The sequence below is a fragment of the Euprymna scolopes genome, chromosome 42 (assembly GCF_053919585.1).
Source record: "Euprymna scolopes isolate OS-2025 chromosome 42, ASM5391958v1, whole genome shotgun sequence".
In the NCBI taxonomy this organism is placed as follows: Eukaryota; Metazoa; Mollusca; class Cephalopoda; order Sepiida; family Sepiolidae; genus Euprymna; species Euprymna scolopes.
Window position 1 is genome coordinate 70,202,780 of NC_136523.1, and position 19,486 is coordinate 70,222,265.

Here is a 19,486-nt window from a genome sequence, read left to right on the forward strand (position 1 = left end):
CATGAAACTTAATATATAGGGTATTCGAACCCATGTAGAACTTTGTATTTGAGTTTTAGCCAGGGAAAATCGGTGTAAAATTGTGAAAATTAAAGAAATGGAATTTGCCAGGTGAAGGTCGAACGAATATGCATGCGTAACGTAATAGCTATAGGGTCATGTTTTAATTTTTAGCCTTGCAGCAAACATGTATATATAGCTCAGGCATTAACATTAAATGAAAAAGTAAATTGTAAGCTAAACATTTTGGTTTTGATTCTTAGTGGTGGCGCACAAGTCTTTTTTTTTTCCCACTTTTTAAATCATTACTATTTATTGGGTCCAATGTAATTTATATATATAAAAGCGAAAATGTATGTGTGTATGTATGTACGCTTTTCCTCGATGTCCACAAAAGGCTTCTTTCAGAGAAGCGCTTGCTCGCTTCACAACTTCTTAAAACTTTTTATATCATCTATAAATTGTAATATCTCAGAGTTATCCACGGAGCTCGCCTGTCTATTTAATTTTATTGGCTTTCAAACGTTGATTATTCCACATTTCCCGCATCAGCACGCGTTACATTCGGTTTTCGGTATAAACAAAAAGCGAAAATCGACTCTAATCACAGGCCGACAGGCCGCTTGCCCGCGCGCCCTCCGGGGCCCGGGTGACATGATCAAAGTGTAGTATCTGTTCCGACAGATACTGCAAGCTATGACTAGCTATGACTAGCAAAGACCAGATGTGGGGGCAACCCCACATGCTTGACCTTTAACCAGCTCCCATTTCCCTCCTCTCGGGAGCTGGTCCCCTTTTTCCCTTCCCCCTCCCTTGACTCCTCACATTAAAAATTGGCCTTGTGCCTAATTTGCTCGGTGGGGGAGCAAATAAATACAACAGGCTGAAAGGCCACTTGCCCGCGCACACTCCGGGGCCCAGGTGACAAGATCAAAGTGTAGTGTCTGTTCCAGCAGATGCTGCAAGCTATGACTAGCTACGACTAGCTATGACTAGCAAAGACCAAATGTGGGGGCAACCCCACATGCCTGACCTTTAACCAGCTCCCATTTCCCACCTCTCGGGAGCTAGTCCCCTTTTTCCCTTCCCCCTCCCTTCACTCCTCACATTAAAAATTGGCCTTGTGCCTAATTTGCTCGGTGGGGGAGAAAATAAATACAACAGGCCGAAAGGCCACCCCCCACCCCCGCTTCGGCGGCACGGGGGACAAGATCAAAGTGTAGTATCTGTTCCAACAGATGCTGCAAGCTATGACTAGCAAAGACCATATGTGGGGTTATCCCTACATATCTGACCTTGGTCACTGAAGGGGCAACCCTTCATACCAACAGTTACTAATCCAGCTCCCATTTCCCACCTCTCGGGAGCTGGTCCCCCCTTTCCCTCCCCCCTCCCCCTATCACCACATTAAAAAACGGCCTTGTGCCTAATTTGCTCAGTGGGGAAGCAAATAAATCCCACAGGCCGAAAAGCCCCCCCCCCGTTTCGGCGGCACGGGGGACAAGATCAAAGTGTAGTATTTGTTCCGGCAGATGCTGCAAGCAAAGACTAGCTATGACTAGCAAAGACCATATGTGGGGGTAACCCCACATATCTGAACTTGGTCAATATAGGGATCACCCTACAGACCACAGTTACTATCCAGCTCCCATTTCCCACCTCTCAGGAGCAGGATCCCCTTTTCCCTCCCCCCTCCCTCTCTCTCCACATTAAAAAACGGCCTTGTGCCTAATTTGCTCAGTGGGGAAGCAAATAAATACCGTACCAACCCCCCCCGCCCTCTGTGGCACGGGGGGGGGGGGACAAGATCAAAGTGTAGTATCTGTTCTGACAGATGCTGCAAGCTATGACTAGCAAAGACCATATGTGGGGGTAACCCCACATATCTGACCTTGGTCACTGAAGGGGCAACCCTTCATACCAACAGTTACTAATTCAGCTCCCATTTCCCACTTCTCGGTAGTTGGTACCCCCCTTTCCCTCCCCCCTCCCCTATCTCCACATTAAAAAAAAGGCCTTGTGCCTAATTTGCTCAGTGGGGAAGCAAATAAACCCAACAGGCCAAAAGCCAGTTGTCTGAAGAGAGCTAAGTAACGTTTGTTCAATGTCGACTTCGCTCCTCCTAATAAACAGGGAGCGGGTTTTTAAAAACAAACAAACCGATTTATTCACCTCATTCAAAATTGCCCAGCACAAAATCGTAACTGCTGAATACCTATCGCCGTCACGTCAATCAAAAACGCGCACCTGTTTTTATTTTAACACTTTACTATTTTCCAACTGCGCGTCGTGAAGGCTTCGTTTTTTTTTTTTTTCACAGGCACCTGTTTTTTTTCACATACCCCGAAAAACACCCGGGCAACGCCGGGTAGCCCTCGCTAGTTTATAATATAAATCTTACCCGTCTGTTTAAACGTATGTATGTATGTATGTATGTATGTATGTATGTATGTCTGCCTAAAACTTTTGACAGAGGCAACAGATTTTCACAAGATCGGTATCGTTTTGAAACTCGACCCTTTGGGCGACAAATATCGAAAAATTGGCTAAAAACATTAATTTCTCCACCCTCAACTGGGCAACAGGGAGGGGTCGTTTTTTTCGCCGATATTTTTTAAAGTTATCGTCTTCTTTTCGATTGAATAGCCTTAATTTAAACCTACGTCATTTCCGGTTTGGCGATGGGTGCAACGACAAAGACGTCACTTCTTTTTTTCACATTCTTTTTCTCCTTTGCGGTACGGGTTCGAGTCTGTCTGCCTACTACCACTTTTTTTCTCTCAACACACACCTCCAAACACCCGGGCAACGTCAGGCACCCAGGCTAGTATAAAAATAAATATGAAATCTGCATTAATTAAAATATCATATTTAAGCGTATTTTATGACCGGGCAATGCCGGGTGGCCTGCTAGTGATATATAAAGTAAAGCTATTATAACAAAAACTTATTTGAAAATAATCATTTGAAATCAAAATTTAAACATTCCGCAAGAACTTTCTTCTTAATGTAATATATGACATGCAGTATAATATAGTTAATATAACAGACATGCAGGGAACTTTTGTTCAAGTGAAAAAAGAACAACAAAAATATAGTAATGGTGCGGCACAGGCCTATAATACTTCCTCTGAAAAGGGCACTTTTAAAACAGGAGTAAAAAGAGCAGGTGCTTGATCACCCCCAGCACCCCTCTCTCCACATTCCTATATATATATATATATATATATATATATATATATATATACTAGCAAGCTGCCCGGCATTGCCCGGTCCTAAAATATGCTTAAATATGATATTTTGATTCATGCAGATTTCGTATTGAAGAAAGAAAGCAAAAAAGAAAATGTATTTTCGATTTGGTTTGTGTTATGTTTTGTTTGTTTGTTTATTTCATTGAAGGTAAAAAATCACCAGAAATAAATACCGATTTAAAATCTTTGAAAATCCAGCAACGTTACTTCTGATGCAAATAATAATAAACGTTTGTTGTATTAGCGAGAATATTAATTCTGTGAATATAGTTTCAATTTAGCTTAGGAAGTGAATCATGCGTCACAAGTGGTTTTTATTGAAAATGAGAAATATTACGATTATGAAATTGTTGCGTTATCCAAGTTTTGTTTTGTTTTTTGAGAAGAGGAATGGGTGACAGCACGCTTGTTTAGAGTTTGTTAATTTTATTCCAGTATTCCTGGAATATGAATGTTATCAACCAATTGGATCGACATAAGAGTAAGTTCAGATCTGGAGGGGACGGTTCTTCTTTTCGTTGGTAAAAGTTACACCCAATTCTTATAACTATGACTTTTTGGAGAGTCAGGTATGTCAGATTTAATGTAGAAAATGTAAAAATCTAATAAAAGTGATTAATTTCCAGAAAAAAACACATTAGTTCCGGTTCAGGAGATCAAGACTTTACTTTTCATTTTAATAGTTTCATTATTTCTGTATTGTAGATTGTTTAATACATGTGCAAAAGGTGGAGATTATGTTATACGAAGATCTCGGACAAAATATAATGCTGTAAGTTGACTTTTTTTTTTTTACTTTTTATTCATCATCATCATCATCATCATCATCATCATCGGCACATCGGCTGGGATATCTTTGAATTTTTTACGTTTGGATCCGCCATTTTTACCAACATTTTGAATTTCAACATTGATTTCAACATCAATTCACGTGAAATTAATTTTTATTTTTTCTTCCACTCCCCTAGCTTCACTGTTTTTTTTTTTCATTTTTATGATGGTATGATCTACTCCATTACAAGCAAAATCTTATTCCGCATTTTGCGAACTCCTCTCCTCTGATGAGAAGGAAAATATTTCTTTCGAAATTCTGCAGATTAAGGACAACCATTTTATTTGTGTTTTCTAAAAACAAATATTTTCTAAAAATAAATATGTTTTTTAATTCTTTCAACATATTTTAATAAATTCTTGTACTTATATATATATATATATATATATATATATATATATATATATATATATATATATCATATTAAGTGTGCATTCAAACATGGTAGTGTTTGAATATATGGTTAATTGTTAATTTTACTCATTTAGAACTGCTTTAAAGCTTTACTGCTCACTCATTTTGCGACCAAATTTCAAACAATTTTTATATATTACCAGCGGGAATTGTTACCCTGCACTGATGATTGCGAAAGCATGAAACACTAGCGTATGTAAATCTATATATATATATATATATATATATATATATATATATATATATACACACACACACACACACACACATATATAATAATTATTAATTTAGACCTACATAAACTAGTGATTCATGCTTAGCTTATGCAATAATCATTCCTGCTGGTAATATAAGATAATTTTGAACACAAAAAAGAAAATATTATTATAAAGCAAAGCCTGGAAAAATCATGGATTACATAGAAAAATGTGAGCATGAAAAGTAATATAGTTAAGATTAAACTTAGAAAAGTGAAAGGACTAGTTGTTAAAACTGGAAAAGATAAGATATTCTAGTAAAAACTAAAAAAATATTACAGCATTATAATGTTTTTAAAAATTCGATTTAGCATTATATATAAATTCTTAATGCTGCAATATTTTAAATTATAGATTTATTATATTTTTTACTAGAATATCTTGTCTTTTTCCAGTTTTAACAACTAGTCCTTTTACTTTTCTAAATTTAATCTTAACGATATTACTTTTCATGCTCGCATCTGCATTAAGTCACTGAGTTAGGGAACTATGTAAGAATAAAAAATGATTTAAATTTACATGGTCAATAGTATATAAAGAATGTATCAACCGAGTAAATCAAAAAGATGTAATTTATGTTTACTCGAGCATACCACATAGTGAATCCTAAAGAGGAAATGTTAAACAAAAATTTAGATGTTATACAAAGCTGTCTTCATAGAAATAAGTTCCTGTTATCACGCCTAAAACCTGATTAAAATTAATTTAAAAAAGAAAAAATTTACAGAATATGTTGAGAGTAAAATGTAAGTGTGGAAAGACAATGTTAAATTTAATACTAAGATTTTAAAATGATGCAATAAATAAATTATTAGATCATTAACTTAACAAATAAAAACTGAAATAATTATAACTTAAATAAGAGAAATAAAAGTCATTTTAATTTTAATAATCGTTATGAGTAATAAAAAACACCCTAGAAATTTCAATAACACAAGAATGAAAAAGATCTAACATTGAATAACTGCAAGATATGGTGACAAACAGATTAGGGTGGATTAAAAGAAATTTAATGAAAATATAAAGTTGAAGAAAACTAAGTGAGAAATTGAACAAAAATTGTTATGAAGAAGATAATGTTAAAACTATAAGTTTAAAATTAAACAAAGTTGATTAATAAATACTAAAGTCAAAATATTAAAATAAGAATGCATGAAATTTCGATTAAATTGATGATTTGACAAGATAGAGTTATCTCCCTTAGAACGTAAAGATATGAATGATAATGGAGTGGAAGATAAAATAAAAAATAAAATATTTAGATATAAAATCCAAGCTTGAATACCCTCCAGGGCCCGTGGCCCAGTGGATAGAGATGCGGAATATCTACAATTTCAGATGAGCATTGTCTGGAGGTAGTGGTTTCAATCGCACCCAAAGCCGGTCAGAGGGTTAGTTGGCCAAACCATGGTGAGATGACAACTATTGAAAGCAGTATTTGCTGTGGATGTAGTTGGAGGATTAAACATTCATATCCCAGTTAATCTGACGAAAGCCAGAGGAATAATTGACCGAAACGTCATGAAACAATCTAGTTTAATATTTTGCATGAAGTACAGTTTATAGATATATGTATTTAAATAGTTATTATTATAATAATTAGTAGTAAATAATGGGCAATCAACAATTCCCCCACTAACCAACAATCACGAGGTTGTCTCCTCAGCAACTGACAAGGCTAACATGCTTGCCAGTCAGTTTGTCTCAAACTCCACACTGGACCCTTCCAACCACCCCCTACCTGACTTTCCTATGCGGACAGACGCCACACTAGACGATCTGAAAACCACCCCTGCTCAGGTGCATGCTATCATAAAAAACCTTGACACCTCAAAAGCATGTGGACCCGATCTTATCCCAGCTGTGCTATTAAAAAAGTGCTCAGCCGAAGTAGCTCCAGTTCTCTCCAAACTCTACAACAAATGCCTTAATGAAGCTTGCTTTCCGGGCTGTTGGAAAATTGCTTCTGTTGTACCAGTATTCAAGAATTCTGGCGAAAGGACAGACCCATCAAATTATCGCCCTATTAGCCTCCTCCCACTTTTTGCCAAAATATTTGAGACCATAATTAACCATGCTCTAGTCCATCATCTTACAGATGCTAAACTACTGACTGACAAACAATATGGATTTAGACAAGCCCGTTCCACAGCAGACATCCTAACTGTGATCTCTGAATGTATATACCATTCACTGGACAAAGCGGGAGAGGGCAGAGCGGTAGCTCTAGATATATCTAAGGCTTTTGACAGGGTATGGCATGAGGGTCTCCTCAGTAAAATCAGATCATACGGTATCACTGGTAGAATACTTAACATAATTAAATTCTTCTTAGATAAGAGAAAAATCCAGGTTGTCCTCGACAGTCGTACATCTAAACAATATGATATAAATGCGGGGGTGCCCCAGGGTTCTATCCTTGGACCTCTATTGTTCCTGATATTCATAAATGACCTCCCCGACAACATTGCCTCTGAGATGGGTATATATGCTGATGACACTACACTCTATGGCAGGCACGACAGGAAGACGAATGAACACATTTCTAAAGAAATGGCAGAAACACTAGAGGAAGACCTCCAATCTGTAGTGGAATGGGGACAAAAGTGGTTGGTCGCGTTCAATGCTGCCAAGACTAAACTAGTTTCATTCAATAATTACAAGAAACCCTCTCTACCACCCATAGCAATGACCAACGACTCTTTATCTGAGAGTCCATCTTTCAAACTCCTTGGCCTAACGTTCACAGGAAACATGAGTTGGAACAATTACATTGAAGGCATTGCCAGGGCCGCTGCAAGAAAGGTGGACTCTCTCTACCGTGCTAGAAAACTACTAACACCCGAAAGTATCCTGTACCTCTATAAGGCCACCATTCGCCCATGTATGGAGTATTGCTGCCACATCTGGGCTGGTGCATCTGCTACTAGTCTCTCTCTCCTTGACAAGGTTCAAAAGAGAGTCGCAAACCTGATAGGCCCTGAACTGGCATCTAAGCTTCAGCCTCTGTCCCATCGACGAAATGTTGCATCCCTCTGCCTTTTCTACAAGTATTTTAGTGGTGAATGCTCTGACGAACTGCAATCACTTGTGCCCCCACGACGTGAGCACCCTCGACAAACCCGACAGGCTGCTAAATCCCACCCCCACACTGTAGAGATCCCTAGATGTAAAAGATCTTTTTACTCCAATAGTTTCTTCCCCAGAACCGTTAGACTCTGGAATTCCATTCCAGGTCCCTGCTTCCCCAACTGTACTGACGTGCAGAAGTTCAAGTGTAATGTGAACCGACACCTTGCTGCCCAAATCCCTACATAGTACCCCGGTAGTTGTTGCCCCTGACAGTAGCCCCCTACACCAAAGTGGCAATTTGCCTTGTTTGGGGTGAAAATGTAATAAAAAAAAAATAAAAAAATAAAAAAAATTATAATCATTGTAATTATAATAATTATATAATAATAATTATAATAATTATATAATAATAATAATATTTTAATTATTATAATATAATTATTTATTATATTATATTATAATAATTATTATTATAATATTATAATCATTATATAATTATTATAGTATTATAATAATTATATAATAATTATTATAATATATATTATAATAATTATAATATCATTATTATAATATATATTAAAATAATTATAATAATTTATATTAAAAGCAGGACATCAAAATTTACAATAATTTCTAGAATCCATAAAAAGAAAATTCAGGTACTTTACCATAAAAATAAATCTTTACCATAAAAATCAAATCTTTACCATAAAAATAAATATTTACCATAAAAACAAATCTTTACTATAAAAACAAATCTTTAACATAAAACAAATCTTTACCATCAAAACAAATCTTTACCATCAAAACAAATCTTTACCATAAAAACAAATCTTTACCATCAAAACAAATCTTTACCATCAAAACAAATCTTTACCATCAAAACAAATCTTTAGCATAAAAACACATCTTTACCATAAAAACAAATCTTTACCATAAAAACAAATCTTTACTACAAAAACAAATCTTTAACATAAAAACAAATCTTTACCATCAAAACAAATCTTTACCATCAAAACAAATCTTTACCATCAAAACAAATCTTTACCATAAAACAAATCTTTACCATAAACACAAATCTTTACCATAAAAACAAATCTTTACTATAAAAACAAATCTTTACCATAAAAACAAATCTTTACCATCAAAACAAGTCTTTACCATCAAAACAAATCTTTACCATAAAAACAAATCTTTACCATAAAAACAAATCTTTACCATAAAAACAAATCTTTACCATAAAAACAAATCTTTACTATAAAAACAAATCTTTAACATAAAACAAATCTTTACCATAAAAACAAATCTTTAACATAGAACAAATCTTTACCATCAAAACCAATCTTTACCATCAAAACAAATCTTTACCATCAAAACAAATCTTTACCATAAAAAAAATCTTTACTATAAAAAAAATCTTACCATCAAAACAAATCTTTACCATAAAAACAAATCTTTACCATAAAAACAAATCTTTACCATCAAAACAAATCTTTACCATAAAACAAATCTTTACCATCAAAACAAATCTTTATCATCAAAACAAATCTTTAACATCAAAAAAAATATTTACCATAAAACAAATCTTTACCATCAAAACAAATCTTTACCATCAAAACAAATCTTTACTTCAAAACAAATCTTTACTATAAAACAAATCTTTAACATAAAACAAATCTTTACCATAAAAACAAATCTTTAACATAAAACAAATCTTTACAATAAAAACAAATCTTTACCATCAAAACAAATCTTTACTATAAAAACGAATCTTTACCATAAAAACAAATCTTTACCATAAAACAAATCTTTACCATAAAAACAAATATTTACTATAAAACAAATCTTTAATATAAAAATAAATCTTTACTATCAAAACAAATCTTTACCATCAAAGCAAATTATTTCCATAAAAACAAATCTTTACCATAAAACAAATCTTTTCCATCAAAACAAATCTTTTCCATCAAAACAAATCTTTACCATCAAAACAAATCTTTACCATAAAACAAATCTTTACTATAAAAACAAATCTTTACCATAAAAACAAATCTTTACCATAAAACAAATCTTTTCCATAAAAACAAATCTTTACCATAAAAACAAATCTTTACTATAAAAACAAATCTTTAGCATAAAACAAATATTTTCCATAAAACTAATCTTTACCATAAAACAAATCTTTACCATAAAACAAATCTTTACCATAAAAGAATCTTTATCATTAAAACAAATATTTACCATAAAAACAAATCTTTACCATCAAAACAAATCTTTACCATAAAAACAAATCTTTACTATAAAAACAAATATTTACCATAAAAACAAATCTTTACCATAAAAACAAATCTTTACCATAAAAACAAATCTTTACCATAAAAACAAATCTTTACCATAAAACAAATCTTTACCATAAAAACAAATCTTTACCATAAAAACAAATCTTTACCATAAAAACAAATCTGTACCATAAAACAAATCTTTACCATAAAAACAAATCTTTACTATAAAAACAAATCTTTACTATAAAAACAAATCTTTACCATAAAAACAAATCTTTACCATAAAAACAAATCTTTACCATAAAAACAAATCTTTACCATAAAACAAATCTTTACCATAAAAACAAATCTTTACCATAAAAACAAATCTTTACCATAAAAACAAATCTGTACCATAAAACAAATCTTTACCATAAAAACAAATCTTTACCATAAAAACAAATCTTTACCATAAAACTAATCTTTACCATAAAACAAATCTTTACCATAAAACAAATCTTTACCATAAAAGAATCTTTATCATTAAAACAAATATTTACCATAAAAACAAATCTTTACCATCAAAACAAATCTTTACCATAAAAACAAATCTTTACTATAAAAACAAATATTTACCATAAAAACAAATCTTTACCATAAAAACAAATCTTTACCATAAAAACAAATCTTTACCATAAAACAAATCTTTACCATAAAAACAAATCTTTACCATAAAAACAAATCTTTACCATAAAAACAAATCTGTACCATAAAACAAATCTTTACCATAAAAACAAATCTTTACTATAAAAACAAATCTTTACTATAAAAACAAATCTTTACCATAAAAACAAATCTTTACCATAAAAACAAATCTTTACCATAAAAACAAATCTGTACCATAAAACAAATCTTTACCATAAAAACAAATCTTTACTATAAAAACAAATCTTTACCATAAAAACAAATCTTTACCATAAAAACAAATCTTTACCATAAAAACAAATCTTTACCATAAAAACAAATCTGTACCATAAAACAAATCTTTACCATAAAAACAAATCTTTACTATAAAAACAAATCTTTACTATAAAAACAAATCTTTACTATAAAAACAAATCTTTACTATAAAAACAAATCTTTACCATAAAAACAAATCTTTACCATAAAAACAAATCATTACCATAAAAACAAATCTTTACCATAAAACAAATCTTTACCATAAAAACAAATCTTTACCATAAAAACAAATCTTTACCATAAAAACAAATCTTTACCATAAAAACAAATCTTTACCATAAAAACAAATCTGTACCATAAAACAAATCTTTACCATAAAAACAAATCTTTACCATAAAAACAAATCTTTACTATAAAAACAAATCTTTACCATAAAAACAAATCTTTACCATAAAAACAAATCTTTACCATAAAAACAAATCTTTACCATAAAAACAAATCTTTACCATAAAAACAAATCTTTACCATAAAACAAATCTTTACTATAAAAACAAATCTTTACAGTAAAAAATGATGGAGTAAAAAAATGTTATTGTTGGTTCACCCGAATATAGGCACAATGCCACTTGGATGTAAGGGGCTATTATTTGGGGTCAAATCCACAGGAACACTTTGTAGGGAGTTGAGTAGTGAGATGTCTGTCCACATTATACTTGAACTTCTGTATGTCAATAGTCAGGGATGCAGGGACCCGGGAGGGAATTTCAACTGTCTAGCAGTTCGGAGGAAGAAACTATTAGAGTAGAAGGCTTTTCACCATCTAGGGACCTCTACAGTGTAGAGGTGGGATTTTGCTGCTTGACGGGTTAGTCAGGGGTATTTACGTCGAGGAAGTATAAGTATTTGAATTCGTCAGAGAATATTCTATTTTGTACTTTTAAAACAGACACAGAGACGCAACATTATTAGAGTTTGATTGATAGCGCAGGATTTAATAGTACTCTTTTTTGGATGTAAACTAAGAGCGAGAATCTAGTGGCAAATGGACCAGATGTGGCAGTAATGCTCCATGCATGGGTGAATGGAGATATAAGTGTGAGCAATTTTCTAGCATAGTAGAGAGAGCCCACCTTCCTGTAAATAGAGAAAATGAAATCTGTCAACTGGGAGCAATAACATCAGAAACGTATCAAAGTCAGAAATACAAAACTTTTACCACAGATTTGTTTTTTTACAAAAATGGATAAATGGATTAATTTCTGTGGAAAATGGTGACTTTTTTACAAACTTTACTGGTTTGTTAAATGGATAAAGTTCAGATTACTTGGTAAGCACTATATAATATAATAATAATAAATTATAATTATATAATAATATAATTATAAATAATAAATGCTATCTATGTAAGCACTGTGAAACGTTTGTTTTCAGAATACAATTTGGAAGCATATAAAATTATATTAACAAAGACAAAGGAAAAAAATAAAACTTTTAAATAGGAAAGCATATTCCATCTAAAAATATTTCTATGTTTAAGGATAGATAACTTTTTTATACTTTGTCTCTGAGCGAAGATTATTTGCCATTGTTAAAAATATGGCTGAAGGGGTTTATGTAACACAAATCAAATCCACTAATATCATAGTTAAATCATTCATTTTATTATGTTTTAAACAAGTTGCACATGCGTGGTCCCCCATGTGAGATGACACCACAAAAAATAGTGAAGAAATGATGAATGTGAGAAGTGTGAAGACCAACGTTGCCTTCACATTTTCACTAAGTTTCAGAAAAATCTAATAGATGGGGCAAAAGTTATGGGGTAAAAAAGTCTCATTTTTTGCAATTTGGGGGTATTCTGACCCCTTTTGAGCTCCTGGGAACACCAAATCCCAGTGAAAATGGACAAACGGTGCAGTTTCACGCCTTAAGACATGTATATTTGAATACAGCACCATGGAAAACAACTATATAGGCATTAAAGTTTTTGAGTAATATGAAAAAAGAGCTTCAAAAAAGCATTTGATTTTTAGCGATAAAAGTCCCAGAGGGATGCGAACCAGAATTTTGCCAGGGTCACCCATACTGAATTTATATTAAGAACAATGGCCTCCACATTTTGGGCAAGTTTCAGAAAAATCTAATGTATGGATCAAACGCTATGGGGCAAAAAGTATCATTTTTGATCATTTGGGGCTATTTTTTACCTCTTTTGAGCCCTGAGGACGCCGAATCCCAGTGTAAATGGATAACGGTGCAGTTTCAGGCCTTAACACATGTATATTTGAGTTGACTACCATGAAAAGGTCACTATATAGTCAGACATATCAAGTTTTTGTTGAGAAATATGAAAACAGAGCTACAAAAAGGGGCATTTTTAATACTGAAAGTCCCCGGGGATACAAACCAGAATATTGCCAGGGTCACCCATAAGAACAATGGGCTCCACATTTTTGTCAAGTTTCAGAAAAATCTAATGGATGGATAAAACGTTATGAGGTAAAACGTGTCATTTTGGGCCATTTTTGACCTCTTTTGAGCCCCTGGAGATACAACGGAAATTTTTGAAAAAAAAATTTTTACAGTGCACATTTATTTAATGAAATACAATTTGTGGCAAAATTTCAGGAAAAACTAATGGACGGTTATCTGGCAATCGTCCAGACTAAATGAAGCACGGATGCAGGGACACCATTAAAAATATAGGTCCCTCTTCGAGAAATCGGGGGACCAATAAATCATATTTGATTGTTAATCTGAGAATCATTTTACATTATTTTGTCTCTCACCACTTAACTAATGACGTCACAACACTTTCCTTGCATCAGATGTAAACATCGTCAATAACCCTTCCGAAACAGCCATCTACTCACAACGTATTCTTTGTAATGAACGTTTGAAAACAAAACTCATGTCAGTATCAGGGAAATAACTAAAGCATTTGATGTCAATTTAATGATAATAGCTCCCACATTATCAGTCAAGCTCCAGCCCCTGTCCCATCTATGTGTCTGTAAAACAGCAGAAATTTAAATACAATGTGAACAGACATCTTGCTCATCTCCTCATATAGTCTCCAGTAGATATGGTCCAATTGGCAATATATTTTATTTGCGATAAACAAAAGTAAAAAAAAAAAAATTTTCTTCAAACATAATACAACTATGATTTAACAGGGCGTATTCGTATACTCCAAAGAGCTTCATCACATGCTTGAAAACAAAATTTTACCATTCATCACGATCTTAGGCCAATCTTTTAGTTCTCAAGTGTCACATGTCAGTGTCAATTCTGATCTGGCCGTCCCATCTCTTTGGTCCTTTTAATTTTTCTTGAATTCAGATCTTATTGATATGATTTCTGTGTCAAGTTTAGTAACTGGGAAACCTGCCCAAACCCAACATTAATCTCTTTTTCTTTGAATGACGTTGTTTGTGGCATCTTCACATGGAATCATCTTCACAAACCTTTTAGTGTTTTTCACACACATTTCAGACTTTGATGGATAAATGAAGTAAATTTTAAGTTAATTCTTCTTCATAACAATTTCATATTCTTTCTATTTTTGCAGGTTCTCTCCGTCTATGATGGAACCGCTCTAAAAGAATTCATAATAATGCGACCCGTATGTATTTTGATCATCATATTTCATTCTGTCTAACTCAATTTTCCACCAATTTTCGGGCTACTCTGTTTCCCAACCCAATCAACTACTCAAGCTCTTCCCCTCCTCCAATTGTCCTGGGTATGACACAAAACAGCATCCAATCGTAAAGTTGCAATGTTTTGCTTAGTTACAACTACTCCCAGATTCACTCCAACTGGATTACTAATAGCATCTATCGTTTACAGCTGATTTGCATACAAAACAAATCTACAAAAACACGTTTTGTAATTTCCACATAAAATGAACCAATAACGGTAAATATGCGGTGAAATAAAATTGATAAAAATAATAGAAAGGAAAATGTTAGATAAAACCCAGAAAAAAAGGTTTACAAACAAAAAATATCTTGTAAAGTAGTAAGGAATACATATGAAAATCGAACACAAAAAGTACAGCAAATACAGTATAGAAATTATAGTCAAATGTTCATAGTATAACAATAATAGTGTAACAATAATAGTGTAACAATAATAGTGTAACAATAGTAGTGTAACAATAAAAGTGTAACAATAATAGTATAACAATAAAAGTGTAACAATAAAAGTGTAACAATAAAAGTGTAACAATAATAATGTAACAATAAAAGTGTAACAATAAAAGTGTAACAATAAAAGTGTGACAATAAAAGTGTAACAATAAAAGTGTAACAATAATACTGTAACAATAAAAGTGTAACAATAATAGTGTAGCAATAAAAGTGTAACAATAATAATGTAACAATAATAGAATAACAATAAAAGTGTAACAATAATAGTGTAACAATAATAGTGTAACAACATTAGTGTAACAATAATAGTGTAACAATACAAGTGTAACAATAATAGTATAACAATAAAAGTGTAACAATAATAGTGTAACAATAGTGTAAAAACATTAGTGTAACACTAATAGTGTAACAATAATAGTGTAAAAATAATAGTGTAACAATAATAGTGTAAAAATAATAGTGTAACAATAATAGTGTAAAAATAATAGTGTAACAATAATAGTGTAACAATAATAGTGTAAAAACATTAGTGTAACACTAATAGTGTAACAATAAAAGTGTAAAAGTAATAGTGTAACAATAATAGTGTAACAATAATAGTGTAACAATAAAAGTGTAACAATAAAAGTATAACAATAAAAGTGTAAAAGTAATAGTGTTACGATAAAAGTGTAAAAATAATAGTCTAACAATAATAGTGTAACAATAAAAGTGTAACAATAAAAATGTAAAAATAAAAGTGTAACAATAATAGTGTAACAATAATAGTGTAACAATAATAGTGTAACAATAATAGTGTAAAAACATTAGTGTAACAATAAAAGTGTAACAATAATAGTGTAAAAACATTAGTGTAACAATAATAGTGTAACAATAAAAGTGTAACAATGATAGTGTAACAATAAAAGTGTAAAAACATTAGTGTAACATTAATAGTGTTACAATAAAAGTGTAAAAATAATAGTGTAACAATAAAAGTGTAACAATAATAGTGTAAAAATAATAGTGTAACAATAATAGTATAAGAATAATAGTGTAACAATAAAAGTGTAACAATAATAGTGTAACAATAAAAGTGTAAAAGTAATAGTGTAACAATAATAGTGTAAAAATAATAGTGTAACAATAATAGTGTCAGAATAAAAGTGTAACAATAAAAGTGTAACAATAAAAGTATAACAATAAAATTGTAAAAGTAATAGTGTAACGATAAAAGTGTAACAATAGTAGTGTAAAAACATTAGTGTAACACTAATAGTGTAACAATAATAGTGTAACAATAAAAGTGTAACAATAAAAATGTAAAAATAAAAGTGTCACAATAAAAGTGTAACAATAATAGTGTAACAATAATAGTGGAACAATAAAAGTGTAACAATAATAGTTGTAAGAAACTTTGAGAGATTGTTCATGTTAGGAGAGATTCTTATATATTAAATGTTCATTCCTTAGATGTGTAGAATAGAAGAAGAAAGCTCTTTGAGTGAAGAGGATAGTGTTCACTGTTCAGACATTGTGTAGACATGATGATGTTGAGACATGTATGAAAAGACATTTTATAACACAAATATATAATACAATTCCACTTTACCTTTTTGTAAGAATCATAAGACAAGACGAGCTTTACAAAAAACACTTGATGGTTTATTTCGTCACACGGCTGTTTCCATCACCAAAAATTCAAAGTCTCACATTTTAGTTTCAACGTGACGTCTCGCTCCCTAGACGACTGACTCCCTCTGAGTTTCTTCACTAACTGACTAACTCTCAAGTTTTTTCTCTATTCCTAGAACTTTCTATTTTCCGTGACGTCATACACATGTTAAAACATGTGCCTTCTTTCACGTGTTCTGGACATACGTGTCCAAAACTTTTCCTATTTCTCAGTAACCTATTTTTCCAATATGTTAAAAACATTATCTTATAAGCTGCATTCTTTGAATTTAAAATTTCATAACAAACTTGAGAGTTCACATTCTTTCCTTGAAATATTTATCTATATTCTAAACAAATGTTTGTTTTACATTTTTAAATTCTCACACGTAATCTATTTCTAAACTAAATTACGAGATTCGACTTTGTCTATTGCTACTTCATTTTCATTTTAAACAAAATTCTCCATTTTTATACTTACATGAAAAGGGGACAGCCCTTATCATGTAACAAGTGTAGCAATAAAAGTGTAACAAGAATAGTGTAACAATAAAAGTATAACAATAAAAGTGTAACAATATTAGTGTAAAAATAATAGTGTAACAATAAAAGTATAACAATGATAGTGTTACAATAATAGTGTAACAATAAAAGTATAACAATAATAGTGTTACAATAATAGTATAACAATAAAAGTGTAATAATAATAGTGTAACAATAAAAGTATAAGAATAATTGTGTAACAATAAAAGTATAACAATAATAGTGTAACAATAAAAGTGTAACAATAAAAGTGTGACAATAATAGGGTAGCAATAAAAGTGGAACAATAAAAGTGTAACAATAATAGTGTAACAATAAAAGTGTAACAGTAAAAGTCTGACAATAGTGTAACAATAAAAGTGTAACAATAAAAGTGTAACAATAAAAGTGTAAAACTAAATTGTAAAAAAAATAGTGTAAGAATAATAGTTTAACAATAAAAGTGTAAAAATAAAAGTCTAACAATAATAGTGTAACAATGAAAGTGTAACAGTAATAGTGTAACAATAAAAGTGTAACAATAATAGTGTAACAATAATAGTGTAAAAATAATAGTGTAAGAATAATAGTGTAACAAAAAAGTGTAACAATAATAGTGTAACAATAAAAGTGTAAAAATAATAGTGTCACAATAATGGTGTAACAATAAAAGTATAACAATTATAGTGTAACAATAAAAGTCTAAAAAGAAAAGTGTAACAATAAAAGTGTAACAATAATAGTGTAACAATAATAGTGTAACAATAAAATGAAACAATAAAAGTGTAACAATATTAGTGTAACAATAATAATGTAACAATGTAAGGTGTAACAATATTGGTGTAACAATAATAGTGTATAAATAATAGTGTAACAATAATAGTGTAACAATAATAGTGTAGCAATAATAGTGTAACAATAATAGTGTAGCAATAAAAGTGTAACAACAAAAGTGTAACAATAAACGTGTAACAATAAAAGTGTAACAATAATAGTGTAGCAATAAAAGTGTAACAATAATAGTGTAACAATAAAAGTGTAAAAATAATAGTGTAACAATAATAGTGTAACAATAAAAGTGTGACAATAATAGTGTAACAATAATAGTATAACAATAAAAGTGTAACAATAATAGTAAAACAATAATAGTGTAACAATAAAAGTGTAACAATACCAGTGCAATAATAAAAGTGTAACAATAATAGTGTAACAATAAAAGTGTAGCAATAAAAGTTTAACAATAAAAGTGTAACAATATAAGTGTAACAATAAAGTGTAAAAATAATAGTGTAACAATAAATGTGTAAAAATAATAGTGTAACAATAATAGTATATAAATAATAGTGTAACAATAACAGTGTAACAATAAAAGTGTAACAATAATAGTGTAGCAATAAAAGTGTAACAATAATAGTGTAAAAATAATAGTGTAACAATAAAATTGTAACAATAATAGTGTAACAATAAAAGTGTAACAATAATAGTGTAACAATAATAGTGTAACAATAAAAGTGTAACAATAATAGTGTAAAAATAATAGTATAGCAATAATAGTGTAACAATAATAGTGTAACAATGAAAGTGTAACAATAAAAGTGTAACAATAATAGTGTAGCAATAAAAGTGTAGCAATAAAAGTGTAATACTAATAGTGTAACAATAAAAGTGTCACAATAAAAGTATAACAATAAAAGTGTTACAATATAAGTGTAACAATAAAAGTGTAAAAATAATAGTGTAACAATAAAAGTGTAAAAATTTAAGTGTAAAAATAAAAGTATAAAAATAATAGTGTAGCAATAATAGTGTAACAATAAAAGTGTAACAATAATAGTGTAAAAGCTATTATGTAACAATCATAGTAAAAAAATTTGTTTTAACTTAGTTTGACAATTATAGCGTAATCAATTATAGTGTAACACCTATATTACAACAATTATAGTGAACAATTATCATATGAGAATCATAATATAACAATTATAGTGTAACAATTATAGTATAGCAATTATTATGTAACAATTAATGTGTTAAAATGATAGTAAAATTATAGTAAAACAATTCTAGTGTGACAGTTATCGTGTAAAAATTATAGCATAACAATTTTCGT

General features: G+C 30.8%; 1 protein-coding gene across 2 annotated transcripts in view; it reads left to right on the plus strand.

Annotated features, from left to right (window-relative positions):
- LOC145267138 (uncharacterized) overlaps positions 1-19,486 on the plus strand; it is a 161,391-nt gene that overhangs the window by 137,066 nt on the left and 4,839 nt on the right. For both annotated transcript variants that reach the window (XM_080123181.1, XM_080123182.1), the window contains exons 11-12: positions 3,960-4,026; positions 14,622-14,675. In XM_080123181.1, coding sequence (XP_079979307.1) covers positions 3,960-4,026; positions 14,622-14,675 — 121 coding nt within the window. The remainder of the gene's footprint in view (positions 1-3,959; positions 4,027-14,621; positions 14,676-19,486) is intronic.